Here is a 15,032-nt window from a genome sequence, read left to right on the forward strand (position 1 = left end):
AATAGTCTTGCTTGTCTCACTCTCACCGTGCTTTGCTGTGTTGTGCTGCTTGTGGCATGAGCGAGCCTCAGTCCAAACACAGGCTGGTGACAGCCCCAACAATTACCTAGACATATCCCAGCAATTCCTGATGAAGCTGGCGGCTGGTCATCTTGACGTTGTTCATGGCTGCTCCGCCCCTGTTTTATCTCGTGTTAGGTGGCCCCCACACACCATCTTTGTTTTCGTAGAGTAACATGGAACCTTGGTGAGTGCATACCAAAAAACAGAGACTGCGGATACAAGCTTGACTGTCGATTACAAGCCGACTCAGCCACAATTAGGGTTGCCGTACTAAATCTCGATGTTCCCTTTCGTCGGGCCGTTGTCTGGCTTGGCCTGGCGGCTTTCACAAACGCTATTCAATTGCATTTTTTAATGAAAAACCTGCTGGCAGTTGGTCCCTAACGAATAAGATTCTTAGTTTCTTGGCTGTTTACGCAGGCGGCATTAAACTTGACCTGCCGTGTGTACATGAGTTGGGATTTGGTATCCGTACGTGTGGTCGGTTTATCAGATTTCAGTCGTCAACCACCACAATAGGCAGACAGTAATATTTCCAATGTCAATCCTTTGGCTTTCAGGACGGATGAATATCCCACTCAATGGACTGATATGGAGTACTTATCATCAACCTTGCAATGCGGCTTTCTTAGCTTGAAAATTCCCCATCCGAAAACATGCAATTGGTATCGTTTCCCGATGGAACAATCAGAAAACCCTGGCCAGCACTAGGACAGAAACTAATAGACTAGCCGATCACTGCCATGTTGAATTGAATTTCCATCCGTGCTGTTTTAGTAGGTTCAAGGCTTTCTCTCGCCAGTCATGGCAGTAACCGTCCATGGATGGTGAAGACATCAAATTGTGGTCAGAACAAAACAAGGCTAGCAAATAACCATGCACAATAGGCTGTTTCTCTGCCTTGTTTCTTTCCAATATCTCCTCCTGCTGAAACGCACCTATCAAAAAGGATGAACGGAAGCTGAACCTTCTCAGAAAGTGAGTCCTTTGGGTTGATAGACTTTAATTCAGCAGCATAAACTCAAAATTTCTATACCAGCCATACCCATAATCCTCCCACAACCGACTCTTCCGGCTGGGCTGCAACAAATATGCATGCTGCGCCGCTACCCATGCAATATCACTCCAAGAATTAACTCCATGTTCTACTGCTATTGTAACACTTGACTGCTGGCCCCTGGTTTACTTGGCCTGCATATTATGAACAGGTTATTGGCTCACTAGCCAAGGCGTTTGCCGATTGAGACGGCCAATATATGCCGGGACTGGAGTTAACTAAGATGATCTATGACCTCTTGATACCCATGTTTATTCTGCAAAAATATTATGTGTCTACTACGCCCTGTAACCCATACTGTCCTTGAACAGGTTGCCTTTTCGTTGTGAACGACTGGCGACTTCGATATTACTATAGTTTTTATCGTATATTATGCGATATCTTTACAATGTGAGACTGGAGATGAAACATGTCGCTTGGACACGAGCCGCTTTTTAGAACTGGCACGGTCATCGAGGCTGTAATAGTATGCGATAAGATGCCAATGCTGCTGTACCGAGATTGACGGGTGAAGGACCCTGGGTTGATGATGCGTTACCGAGGTAACAACATCTGCCACCAAGAGATGATTCTGCTTAAACCAAATAATATTCGCTGTGGAAGAGAAAATACGAATTAACGTTTAGAAGTTTTGACTTACAAGACTTATGAAGTACCTACTAGTACCAACCTACAGCACGTATTTGTGGCGACTGACCGACGATCTTGAGAGAGATGTAAGCTGAACGGCAATGCCCTAGAAGTGCAACAGTAGGTGGAGATAAAAGTAGCCAGGTCAATAAACTAATAGGCCACAGCACGTATACTTAGTAACCTAACCGTAGTGGTTGATATGCAAAGAACAGGGACGATGTGCCTGAGGCGCCATGCTGTGCAACGTACCACTATTGTTTACGAGGTTCTCTTATCACAATTTGCCAGGTTGAATGTTTGTCTACTGAGGTATCTTCCATAGCTTGGACAATCATGCGTTGCGTACTTGGGAGAAGCAATGTTGAGAGGCTGCCCTGGAAGCACGAATTCAACCCTTGGTGTGCAGCATTGATATAGTATATCAGAGGTATAATTCTTTAATCACACTGAAATTTACCTGTAACTAACTACCACACAATCACGGCAACACACGGCATTAAGTACTGACATAGTGAAAGTCTGCTGCCTACAGGCTCAAGTTTGACACGGGCACTTGATGTCAAGCAAAGCCCTAGTTAATATCACCGGCACTGGTAGCTGGATGTGTGTATCATGGAAAGCACACTTTTTATAAACTCGGTGCAACTTTACAGGAGGAGAATGGCAAGGTATCACATCGCAATGGAGCACATGGAGGCAACCCGGCGCAGACCACTGGATGTATGCGACTGTCAAATGGGGAACGAGTTGGGCCATCAAAGTGGTTATTGTCATGTGCTGTGTTGTGTGGTTTCAATAGACATTTCTGATTCATCATTAGACGCCAACCATGGCTCAAAATTTCTCCATACGAGTCAAATCACAATCCAGCTTTCAGGGACGTTGTGTACTGCCGTAATAGAGGCCCTGGACCTGGCATTTCATCGATGATTCGCTTGTACCCTATTCACGACCGTAGTTCCAAACACCGGTCCCGAATCCCAACCACCAGAAAGTGTTTCATCGCTGAAGCTCCCCTCCCAGTGGACAGGATCGATTTCCGATAACCGTTGCATGAAAGGGAGATCAAGTTATATCATCAAAAACGAGTAGCTCAGGTGCGAAGAGCCCTTTTCGGGGTTGGGATTTGACGTCTTTTTGAATTGAATGCCTCAAAGCAAGGCAGTTTGTTTTATCCTTGCCTCGACCAATGCAGCCAAATGAGAACCGCCCCTCACTACCAACTCCAGCCCGAAGCCCTTTTTTTATATCGACGAAGGGTACAACATGACGCGAACGGAAGCACCGAAAGACTTGGTGGGGAGAGGAGAGGTGAACTTGGCGCGGACGACGCCAGAGTTTCCTGGAAACAAGGGTTAGCTTGTGGCTTCTTTGACCGTAGATCGAGTCGAGTGTAATTACCGTGAGGACGGGTGACCTTGCCCCAGATGACGCGGATCTTGGTGCCACGGATCTCCTTCTGGGCACGGTAGACGAAAGCGACCTTCTTGCCGAGGTAGAAGCTATCATGCATTGTCAATATCCAGACTGACTAAAAAAAACTTCCATCATCGCAGTGTAGACGTACTTGGCGGCGTTGGTGTCGTCAACACCCTCGATCTTGATCAGGCTGGTAGCAGGGCGGGTGGTGTGACGAGAGCGCTGGTAGCTCAGGTGACGTCCCCTAAACCATCATCGTCAGTCCAAAATTCTTATCGCATCGTTGTTGTCGTGCCGTGGCTTGGCTTCGCGGAAATTCGATATCGGAAAAAATGGGATGGGAGTGTGCGCTTGTCGAAGCAAACGCATATTTCTGATATCGCATGCGTGCCAGGCTTGCTGGATGGGGAATCATTACTCACTTGACGTATACTATTGGCAAAGTTAGCAACAAGTTCAACCAGATTTCACATTTCCAAATTCGCAAGCCGTCCGTCTCGTCTGGTCTTGTCTTTGGCGGGTGGGAGAAACTCACGTCGGTGACCGGCTTCTGAAGGCATCTTGACTGTGGTATGACTTCCGTCCTCTCAAACAACCTGCGAGTTAGTAGTAAGAGCTGAGGAATTGTCTTAACAAAAAGACCGTTCCGTGGGTGCGCGTCGTTTGGTGAGGTGAGGTGGAGTCCAGGTCCCGGATGGTGCGCCCGAATTGAAAACGAGCCCCAAAATCACGTGTTAGGGTTCGGCGCCACACCTGCACCGCCACTTCCAGCCTCAGTGCAACCCCGCGCTGTTTGTCACTGCGATTGCTGTTGGTGCTACCAAGGTTTTTGCTATCATGACCATGACCGTTACTGGCTCTGGTACATCAGAAGCCGTCCTATCTCTAGTATTCTACTTTAGTTATAATCAATTTGGTGAATCGTCAACGGTTTCTTTACTGTATGCCAAAGCATAGCCACTGCCGTCTTCAAGTCTGGTGAAAGACTGGGAGCAACTTCTCAACAAACGTGTTCCACGTCCTCAATATGTCATGTCTGGGTGAAAGAGCTGCCATATACGAACCCCCCATGAGTAATTCCCTCAAGAACAGTTGAACAATCCTTGATCAATGGCTTTAGTTTCAACAACTACACGGAGTAACTCAGTAAGTCTTTATCTTTTTCACACCCTTACAAGTTAGTTTCTTGGTAAAGTAGCAGATCCAAAGCCGACACCGGGGACGTAGGGGTTGGTGCGGATATCATGATGGATCCTGGTGTATTAGAGGCACTTCGGAATTAGGTGTCCGAGCAAGGTACTGTTGTCTGGGGGTCGTAAAGAACACAAAGCTTGAGCTAAGAATATTTCGATGGAATGCAGGAAAAAAATACTTAATCGTGAATTCTTGTTTGAATGTAACGGCTGAGGTGATACTAGAATATCAAACGGGTTTCGTTCCTTTTTCCAGAACACGCCATCATGTTTGTGATACTTGGGTTTCTCGATATTGGAGGATAAATTGAGCACATGGAGTGTATGACTGATCATATAACAATTGAGTGTCGATTACACTTGCAAACATGAGTGCGAGACGATCGGATTGTCTTCAGCGCAGCTGACTTATCTGATAACTAGAGTCCCTTGGCAGAGCTGATCTTGAAGTTGTTGAGTTGACGTGATATGGACCGGGGGTCTCTTTTTGGTGGACCTGGGTTGGCAAGTTGAAGCGCCGCATGTCACAGACTTTCCATCACTAACTATGGAGAATGTCTTGAGACACCGCGGTTACGCCGCGAAGCCGGGTTTTGGTATGCGTGTTTGGCGCCGAGTTACGAGCTCCAGGTTTGGGGGTTGGTGTTAAATGCGTTGAAAGAGGATATGGGCGTCATGCCTACCTGCAGTGTTGAGTGGCCGTTGCTGATACAAGATTCAGATGCGTCTCAAGATGTTTGAAACCATAAACAGTACAGCAGTCAGAAGCCGGCAGACCTAAGTAAGCATGGCATGGATGCCAGACCCGGCCGTCGCATTTATTGTAACGGATTATATCCCGCGTGCAAGCGGCATGATCACCGACACTTTTGACTGCCTTGCTCGACGTCTTGATAATTAAGTCGCGCCTGGGCCAAGTGGAGTGGATCTTGAAGTGTACAGTATGCCGTGCCGTCCCTGTTACGTTGGGGTGCGGTATGGCAGAATGCCTGGGCTCAAGCTCAAGCTCAGGCTCAGGCCCTCTTGGTTAGACATGGAAGACAGAGACCGGCACCACCGCTGAAGCCAATGTGAAGCAGGACTTGGTGAATTATGGATGTCCCGGGCGAGCCGGAGAAGCTGACAAAGATGTTTAGTTGGAGAAGTAACGTGCTTCGTCATGCTCACGACACAGACCAATTTGTGCAATGTAAGTTACTGTAACGGTTGACCATGTCCTATCAACGTTTGTCGTTGAGCTCAATGCAAGCTAGACAATGAATCACAAGAGAATACGGATACTGCGCTGAGCAATGGAGGTGGGAAGGGTTGATACTTATTAATGACGGTGCAGTATTAGTTGACTAGGCGGTTGATGACACAGAAAAGTGTTTGGCATGATGTGGAAACACCATACGTCAAGCCCACGACAGATCCAGTCAGACATTGAGTTGCGTAGCATTGGATGGCCCCAAAAGCACGGAGACGATTCGGTCGCTTGCGTCTAGTAATTGGCCCGCAAGAGAGATCAGTGTCGAACAGGTCTCCGCGCTCTACTGTACGTATTGAACAGGCAAATTCAGGCAAAATAGAAAGTCAACAATTTGCGACAAGCCGGGGATAGAACCACCGAGGAGGAAACGTAGAGTAGGGACTAAGCCCCCAAAATCAAACTCGACGCATTGGGGGGGTTATGGTTCAATTAGTACCTCTTACCTGCCTCCAACCATCCCCTCAGTGACTTCAGTGACCTCAGTGACCAATGGTTGTCTGTGGTGCCTCCACAAGTACCTCTAAGCATCCGTTGCTGCTGTGTTCTAATCAACAGATCCTCGCCACCATGGCTTCTAGACTAGGTAGATTCTGCATGCGGTACAGACCAGATCTTTATGTTCAGCAGGTCGGTAGGCATGTATCCATGAGGTAAAGTGGAGGCCATCAAGCAAGGTACAGTACGGATTCCTAGAACGACAACAACACTTTTTTATCCATGGATCCTTTACCCACCCACTCTTCTGTTTTGCTAGGGGCCTACTGCATCATAGCCCCGTCGCTCACGCAGGGACCCAATGAATGGCTGAATTGTTAGCTCCCCCAGCTGTGACTGCTCTGGCTCCCGCTACCTTGGGCGGGCATTAGGTTGGAGAGGTGCTCCCGTCGTCATAAAACCATCGAGGCCGCAAAACCTCGTCACCTCCTTCATTCCCATTCTCGTTCCCATTTCCATTCCATTTCTCAGATCTTTCCTCCTCCACTTTGCTCCTCCTTCTATTCCGTGTTGCTTCTCACTTTTCAATCCTCTCACAAATTTAAAACGCAACAATGGATCCGTAGGTCTTCCCTCTTGCTGATTCTCAACCCCACCATGGAAGTGCATCTGCGCTCTAGTTCGACCACCAAGCTATCATGCTTGCGCTGAGCGGTTTGCGACCGCATCGCGAGTCTACGCTCTATCATCTGAGACTACAATACCAAGAGAATAAAATGTGATTACTGACGCAAGTCTTCTTATAGATGCATGGAGCTCAAGCAGAACACGACAATCGTCGTGCTCGGTGCTTCTGGTGATCTGGCGAAAAAGAAGACGGTGGGGAGCTCCCCTCATAGCCCCTCATGTTCTATTGTGCTTGAAACTAACATTTCTGTCTTTGCTCCATGATAGTACCCTGCGCTTTTTGGTCTTGTGAGTGTCTATTAATTCATCTCGAGCGCTTCACAAGTTAATGGTCATTTAGTACCGAAACCAGTTCCTTCCCAAGGATGTCAAGATTGTCGGATATGCCCGTACTAAGATGGATCACGACGAATATATTCGACGCATCAAGTCATACATAAAGACCCCTACAAAGGAGATTGAGCAACAACTTGAAGACTTCGCCGCGCTTTGCACCTATGTCTCTGGTCAGTACGACAAGGACGAGTCCTTCCAGGGTCTCGAGCAGCACCTCCAGGAGGTTGAAGCAAGCCGTCCTGAGAACCACCGTCTCTTCTATATGGCGCTCCCCCCCAGTGTTTTCACCATTGTTTCTCAGCACCTCAAGAAGATCTGTTACCCCAAGAACGGCATCGCGCGTGTCATTGTACGTGAGCTCTTACACAATCGTCATGTTAATGATGGCTAACAAGCCCACTAGGTCGAGAAGCCTTTCGGCAAGGATCTTGCCAGCTCCCGTGAGCTTCAAAAGTCCCTCGAGCCTGATTGGAACGAGCAGGAGCTGTTCCGAATTGACCATTACCTTGGTAAGGAGATGGTCAAGAACATCCTGATCCTTCGATTTGGTAACTCTTTCCTCGGCGCTACGTGGAACCGACACCACATCGACAACGTTCAGATCACATTCAAGGAGCCATTTGGTACCGAGGGACGTGGAGGTTACTTTGACGAGTTTGGTATCGTTCGTGATGTTATGCAGAACCATCTTCTTCAGGTTCTCACTCTCCTGGCTATGGAGCGACCTATTTCCTTCAACGCCGAGGATATTCGTGACGAGAAGGTCCGCGTCCTTCGCGCCATCCCTGCTATCGAGCCCAAGAACGTCATCATCGGCCAGTACGGCAAGTCTCTCGACGGCAGCAAGCCCGCCTATCGCGAGGATGACACCGTTCCTCAGGATTCACGATGCCCGACTTTCTGCGCCCTGGTCGCATACATCAAGAACGAACGTTGGGACGGTGTGCCTTTCATCATGAAGGCCGGAAAGGCTCTCAACGAGCAGAAGACCGAGATCCGCATCCAGTTCAAGGATGTTACATCGGGTATCTTTAAGGATATTCCCCGAAACGAGCTTGTCATGCGTATTCAGCCCAACGAGAGTGTTTATATCAAGATGAACTCCAAGTTGCCTGGTCTCAGCATGCAAACTGTTGTCACCGAGCTTGATTTGACCTACCGAAGACGATTCTCCGACCTCAAGATCCCCGAGGCTTACGAGTCACTTGTCCTTGACTGCCTCAAGGGTGATCAGTCCAACTTTGTCCGTGATGATGAACTTGATGCCAGTTGGCGCATCTTTACACCCCTGCTCCACTACCTGGACGACAACAAGGAGATTATCCCTATGGAGTATCCTTATGGTATGTACCAATATATGCTACGTTTGACTTGGCTAACTGATGTGCTTAGGCTCTCGCGGCCCTGCTGTCCTTGACGACTTCACCTCGTCTTATGGCTACAAGTTTAGTGATGCTGCTGGCTACCAATGGCCAACTACCAACGCTGCTGCTGCACCCAACAAGTTGTAAGTGTGATGACTTGCATCCTGTATGGCTCACCTGGGTGCGATGAGATTCTGAGGGCAAATGGCTGATTATTGCCCAAGTTAATGACGCTTCCCAAACGATGGGAGTCACGACCGATTCCGGACTATGATATCCCGAGCCCAACGAGGCAACAAAACAATTGAATGATTTCTATATAAAGAACGACGGGAACGACAGGGACTTTGGCGAAATAATGGAGGCCTCTTGCTTCTGGGAACTTGGTAGATGTGTCTACGTTGAAGGCTTTGCTCATGGCTTTATGATATGCTCAAGTAGATGCGGATTTCAATAACAACTTGAACCAATCCAATTCTCAATTTGGACAAACAAAAGTGCAAATTGCACTTAAATCGTAATATTTGGCTTTGTCCCTATCGGTATTTATTGCTGGTCGAAGTTCTAGACCCTGAGCGCCACATCCGTCAGGAGGACATGCCCAGATGACATAGTGTGTTTCCATTATCAGACCATGGCACAATCATATGTTTTGAGGCGCATTAATGATAAAACGATCTTCAAAATTATATTCGCTGCACACCTCGAAGAAAGCTTTAACATATAGTTTCAACCAAAATAGCACAATTGTCTTTCTTGTCCAAAGAAGTCTCCGAGCGTACGGAAAGTGGATTGTGCAACTTTGTGCAGCACCAGACCTTTGTGCAGACCTGTGCACGGTTATCACATGACTAGGCGTCTCTAGTGAACGCCCAAACCCAGCGCAACAATCGAGATTCCTTCAATGGTGACCAAATAGACTCCTTCGCCGAACGAATAAACACCATTTGAAAAGACGACACCTCCACACGAAAGAAGAATCGCGGCGTCAAAGTCCTTTTACGCATGATTTGCGCGCGTCTTCTCACATGACCTGGCCGGTCTTCTGTCGTTACCTCAGTGCCTCTCGAAGACTTCTCGCCCAAACCATCCGCCCTCACATCATCAACAACATCCATCACCACGCCTTCTCTACACTCTTTCCAGCATGAGCGATCCTGCTGGCGAAATAGTCCACATCACACAGGGCTACATACCACTCGCAAAGGTCCTTACGCGCCTTGCGCAATCAACACACAATGCGCTCCAAGATCAGATCGCCGCATTGGCAAAGATGCCTGTGCCTACTACCGCCATGAACGGGAACTCGACGATACCGAATAGCGATGTTGAAGACGCATCGAGCGAAAACATTGCCAAAAAAACATCAATATTGAATTTCGCCATGAAGGAGCATAGAAAATGGGTCAAGGCGCTTGTTATTACAGAATGGAGCCGAAAGGCCGATATGGTCAGCCAACTGATTGACCTGAGATTCCACCTTCAAGGCCAAGAGGTCTTGTTTACCGGAGCTCTGGATGTTATGGGCCACGTCAAGAGGGACTTGACTTTTGCTAGAATGCCCAGCCCTGATTTGAAGACAGCCCTCCAAGTTTTGTCAACCGGAGAGGCTGCATGGATGCCCGATGTGAGTGTTGCGCATCGCCAAAGTATGTTGACTTCAGCTGACGTTCAAGTAGCTCTCTTATATCGAGCCGCCCCCTTTGACAAGAGAGGAAGAGATCCAGTGGATGAGCGACGTGAACACCCAGCTATCGTTACGGCTGAATCTCGAAGACTTCGACAAAATACCATACCCCTTTAGGAACTACGAGATTGATTCGGGCCGAGTCACCTTTAAAGTATCTGGAGAATTTGAGGTGGATCTCACAATTGCAGACGAGGATTTTGAGAAGCAGTTTTGGTTCATCGACTTCCGATTCGCATTCAGACCAGCAGCATCATCGATCCCCGAAGGACTCAAGAACTACTTGGAGAGCCACGTGAACGACATTCTCAGCAAAGATGGACTGCTGGGCTGCTATCAGTTCCTCCACGAACTGGTTCTTACTCATAAGCTCAACGAGCTCAAGAGACAGGCGAATCAAATGAGTAGGGGCTCATGGACAGGCACTCTCAAGGTGGAACCTCTGAACAGAGCTCTGGCCATTCAATACTGGACTTCCCGAACACAGCCGGGTACCCCAAAGAGTTGGGTTTTGGTCGCCGTCACAAGTGGGAAGAAGGCAAATGGCCAACCTGACCCGAAATTATCCAGTCACTTGACAGCAAAATGGTACCGCGATAACAAGGAAGTCAAGGAAGTGAAGATTGCTTTCGACACCGACAACTTATCGGCAGAAACGCTCATGAAAACGGTCATTGGCCGTCATATTGACTTCCTCCTGGGTAGTGTACACAGCAAATTGTTGTCATTCCCTCGATTCCAACATCGCCAGGCTGCTATGATCTTGCGCACTTCCCAGGATGATCCTGCGGCTTCATCCCTAGCCATGCGAGTCGGTTTCAAGGATAGCGCAACCCTACTTATCGAGCCGACAACTGGCGTCTTTGCCGTCAAGCCTCATTCTAAATTCACCTGGTCCCCAGAGAACCAACTTAATAACGGAAAGAACCCCGCGGAAGATGGCGCAGCATGTCTAGAGAATGTGCGGTGCGCAGTTATGGAAGATGAGCTGAGCCGACGAGGAAGCACGACGGGCTGGAGTATCAAGAGAAGTCCCCTGAACAAAGACGAGCTGAGGTCATTAACCAATACCCGCGAATGGACAAAGACCATTTGGCTACACAGAGCTGGGTGGGAAACCAACTGGTTTGTCATGGTTTTGCTGAGTCCGAGCGGGGATGTCTGGTGGCTTGTTGATGTGTAAGTTGAAGGCACTGTGCTGCAATATAGCAACTTTTACTGACAAGATCAATAGGAATCGCAATGCTTCTGGTCAAGCACTCCGGTTAGCATCAAAACTTCCCCTCAATAAGGGCTATCCTCGTTTGGATGATGAATTCTGGAATAACCTGACCTTATTCGCGAGTGGCATGATTGCACAAGCAGTGGATCAGCGAGAGCTTCATAAGCAGAATATCAAGTTCAAACCGCATGGCGCGAACAACTGGTCGCTCCCGCAACAAGTGCGACTCCCGACACTTGAGATCGCCCTCTCAGGAATTTTCCCATCTATGGTATTCGACAACGCCGAAAAGGACAACCCCAAAACTGCTGGCGCCACTGAGCCTGGCAAATTGGGCCCTATCGTGCGATCAGCCTCTGCATCAGGTATCTCAACCAAACAACCTTGGGCGAATGATATCGTCTCGGTCAGGTTCAAAGGTGTCCAACCGGCAGAGGCGCGACCCACTGGCCCCGAAAGCGCTAAAACAGGGGATGACAAGTCAGAAGTTCCCTTTACATGTGTATCCGATGCCATTATCAAGGTTCGAAGACCGGCAAAGTTTGCCATGCTCAAAAGCCACATGGTTGGCCGCGACGTCTCCTGGAATGCCCGGACAGGCGAGTTCTGCTTACGGATGCGTTCAAGTATTGGGCAGTCTATGCTGGAAAGCCTGAAGGCCAGAGTCAAGGCTGTTGATAGATTTGTCAGTTTCTTCGAGTCGATGGACAAGGCCAAGGAATGGATCGTAGCCGAGTCAGTGAGCCTAAAGGAGGTCACATTCTCTTACGGACCTCAGGCACCAGAGGCTGGTAATAAGGCCCAGCCCTCGCGACTTTGGAGGATCACACTCAACCTGTCACAAAATGACATTGATCTTGTCATGGGAGAGACAAACCCCCACCTTCCGGTCACCAACTTGATGCAAAAGCTTGTCAACGGCACCAATGGTATCGGGGCTCTAATGAACTGGCTTCCCGAGTCCCTGCCAGCCCTAGAAGCGGTCAAGAAAATAAGAGAAACGTGGAGGGATGTTGAAGCACGTCACCAGGGACGTTTCAGGTTCATGATGGATTCAGTGGATGAGATGTCGATCCAGTACTCCCTCGCAGGAACCGTCCCTGGAAATCATCTAGTCCACCGCGAGATCACGTTCCTTGCCCACATCAAGCATCGCCGAGGCGAGCCGTGGTGGCATATCATGCGCAAGCCTCTTAACGGCGCTTCTACGCCAGATGATGAGTTTTCGAAAGCGCTCAAACCTGTATGGGAAGCAACGGGGGAGAAATGGACCGGTCTTGTTACCGGTGCAGCTGGAAGACCACATGACGGCACTGCCAGCCTTCTTCTTGCTATCGACGAAGCTATTCGGCCGCTGGCCGGATCGTCTTTCCAAAACAACTCCGAGGTGGTCGTCTTGGAATAGGAGAACCTCGAGGCTTTACGAAGGGAGTGATTTTTTAATAATTTTGGAGTTGTAAGGACTTTAAACAGGTGGCGAAAAGGGGGTTTATATGAAGCGGGTGGACGTGACTTTTGTGATAGCTTAATGATACCTCCTCCATATGCACACGGAATACCATGACATCGATTACGAAACAGAGCATTTGGAATTTTAATATTGATACTTAGTACTGAACCGGCATTGTAACCTTGTCTCCTTCCGTCGCTCTAAAAGTAATAACACAGTTTTAGTTAATCTCAAATTAAAAGTCGAAGCCCGCTTTTAACAACATGAATCTTCTTAGTATATAGATATGCTCTCCCCTTATTTATTTAAAGTGACGCACGGGGATCATTTCAGTTGACAAAACTGCAAATTCCTGGATGTTCTCAACATACTCCAGACCAGTAGCTTCAAGACCACTCTTCGCCGCAACAGCAGCATCGTAGCCAGAGCGCAGACCGGCAATAGTGCCGATGCGATGGAACGAGCCTCCAGCAACGGCAAGGCGCCCGCCAAAGTTCTGCTTCAGCTCGGCGTGAGCGTTACGCAGGAGGCCCTGGTGTCCGACGTAGTGCTGAGGGATACATTCCTTGGCAAAATTTGCTGTGGCATAGGCGGGAGCATCGCGTGGGATGCCGAGGTGACGCTCTAGTAGGTTGCGAGCTTGAACAACAGCTTCCTCCTCAGTAGGGGGAGTAACATCAGGGCGGTCGTAGTAATGACCTCCCATCAGGACGAACAGCTTGGTACCGGCGGGTTCGTCTTTGGATCGAGTTCCAACGTCTGAGTCAAAGAAGACACCGAGGGCATGTTCTGGGTTGAGCTCTGGGTCAACGGAGTTGGGGATGAGATATCCGAAGCCGGGAGGCTTAAGGTTCTCCTGAGGGAACCAAATGTTGACTGTCATGACAGAGACAGAGTGTGCGGCGGAGAGCGATGGTACTTTATCACTTGCGAGTCGGGCGATCTGCTGGGCTGATAGTGTTGAAATGACCTTGTCGTAGGCCTGCGAGTTACTTTTCTCCTCGTTCTTGGCGCTGAAACTGTTGATCTACAATGCGCTGTCAATAAAGGGCTTTTTTCTTTCTTCTGAAAGGGTCACAGAAGAATCCTACCTGGACTTGTTGCTTGGCCTCATCATACTGGATATCTTTGACAGCCTCGCCGGTCTTGATTGTAACATTGGGTTGATCTTGCAAAGCCGCACCTATCGCTTGCGGCAGTGACTCCATGCCCTTATCGCCAAAATCTATCAGCGCACTCTTGGGCTCCAACGCCAGCTTTTGAATTTGTCGATCCTGTCCCAGCGTCTCGAGAATCAGCGACTCAGGTACAGGCATAGGGCGCGCATGCAAACCAGGGTTTGGTAGATACCAACCCCAGTAGATGCGATCCAAAACACTTCGAGCGCTTAGCTTGTGGATATCGCCGCCGTAGATGCCGTGCATCATAGCTGAGGCCATGTTGCCAATGCCCTTGCGACTGTTGGTGACTTTGTAAAGCCAATCGGCAACGGATTCGTCTTCGGCAGGGAGATGTCTCTTGCGCAGGTGGTTGATCATAAGGCCAAGGCCTGCGCCGATGCTCTCGAGGTAGAGGGGCTCGCGGATAATATCGAAGATGCTGACGTTCGGGGGCATGGAAACAAGATGGTCGGGGTAATAGACATATCGTGGCTTGGCTGGGGGAAAGTTGAGAGAGAGGCCTAGGTCAAGAGTCTAGATAGCGACGTATTAGTAGAGCTCTCGTAATGTTCAAAGAGGTTTCTCACAAGATCGTAGAGGACGAGGTCATCGAAGCGGAAAGTATTGCCAGCCAGGGACGTCAACGAACGAGAACCGCGCTCAAAAGACACGATTCCTCTTTTGCCCCCGATATCTACTGGCACTCTATCCGTCTTGATCCATCCTCCTAGCCGATCACTGGCTTCATACAAGGTGATCTTTGTCGTTGAGGGAAGTTTCTTTGCGAGGTAGTATGCCGCCGAAAGACCTGTTAATCCGCCTCCAATTACCGCAATATTTGCATCCTTTGCCTGCGACACATATCTCCTTCCATCGTTGAAGCTTTGTGTATGCTTACATGCGACAATGGGTCGTCGCCGGGTCAAGACCGAGGCTGAGCAGGTGCTGAGGCTGCGGAAGCCATTGAGTCGACGGAGGGATACTTGTAGGTGGGGTTTCGTTGTTGAACGAGCTGCTGAGCCCAAGAGAGCTGCAGCCGTTGATTCTGCTCGACTGCGACTCATTGTCAGAGAT

General features: G+C 48.9%; 4 protein-coding genes across 4 annotated transcripts; 2 read left to right on the forward strand and 2 right to left on the reverse strand.

Annotated features, from left to right (window-relative positions):
• Window positions 1–2,402: 2,402 nt before the first annotated feature.
• On the reverse strand, window positions 2,403–3,828 carry FGSG_01278 (uncharacterized protein). The gene is made up of 5 exons (XM_011318757.1): window positions 3,708–3,828; window positions 3,595–3,604; window positions 3,321–3,416; window positions 3,155–3,255; window positions 2,403–3,095 (listed from the first exon to the last, which is right to left on the reverse strand). The coding sequence occupies exons 1-5, from the start codon at window positions 3,730–3,732 to the stop codon at window positions 2,998–3,000; spliced, it is 330 nt and encodes a 109-aa protein (XP_011317059.1). The 5' UTR covers window positions 3,733–3,828; the 3' UTR covers window positions 2,403–2,997.
• A 3,034-nt stretch (window positions 3,829–6,862) lies between these two features.
• FGSG_01279 (glucose-6-phosphate 1-dehydrogenase) lies at window positions 6,863–8,586 on the forward strand (the record flags this gene model as incomplete). Its single annotated transcript, XM_011318758.1, has 4 exons — window positions 6,863–6,931; window positions 7,080–7,424; window positions 7,479–8,418; window positions 8,468–8,586. The coding sequence occupies 4 exons, from the start codon at window positions 6,863–6,865 to the stop codon at window positions 8,584–8,586; spliced, it is 1,473 nt and encodes a 490-aa protein (XP_011317060.1).
• A 1,000-nt stretch (window positions 8,587–9,586) lies between these two features.
• Window positions 9,587–12,905, forward strand: FGSG_01280 (uncharacterized protein; the record flags this gene model as incomplete). Its single annotated transcript, XM_011318759.1, has 3 exons — window positions 9,587–10,066; window positions 10,119–11,305; window positions 11,361–12,905. The coding sequence occupies 3 exons, from the start codon at window positions 9,587–9,589 to the stop codon at window positions 12,751–12,753; spliced, it is 3,060 nt and encodes a 1,019-aa protein (XP_011317061.1). The 3' UTR covers window positions 12,754–12,905.
• A 194-nt stretch (window positions 12,906–13,099) lies between these two features.
• FGSG_01281 (uncharacterized protein) lies at window positions 13,100–15,022 on the reverse strand (the record flags this gene model as incomplete). The annotated part of the gene is made up of 3 exons (XM_011318760.1): window positions 13,100–13,825; window positions 13,890–14,492; window positions 14,546–15,022. The coding sequence occupies 3 exons, from the start codon at window positions 15,020–15,022 to the stop codon at window positions 13,100–13,102; spliced, it is 1,806 nt and encodes a 601-aa protein (XP_011317062.1).
• Between the last annotated feature and the right edge of the window lie 10 nt (window positions 15,023–15,032).

Source organism: Fusarium graminearum, chromosome 1 (assembly GCF_000240135.3).
Source record: "Fusarium graminearum PH-1 chromosome 1, whole genome shotgun sequence".
Classification (NCBI taxonomy): domain Eukaryota; kingdom Fungi; phylum Ascomycota; class Sordariomycetes; order Hypocreales; family Nectriaceae; genus Fusarium; species Fusarium graminearum.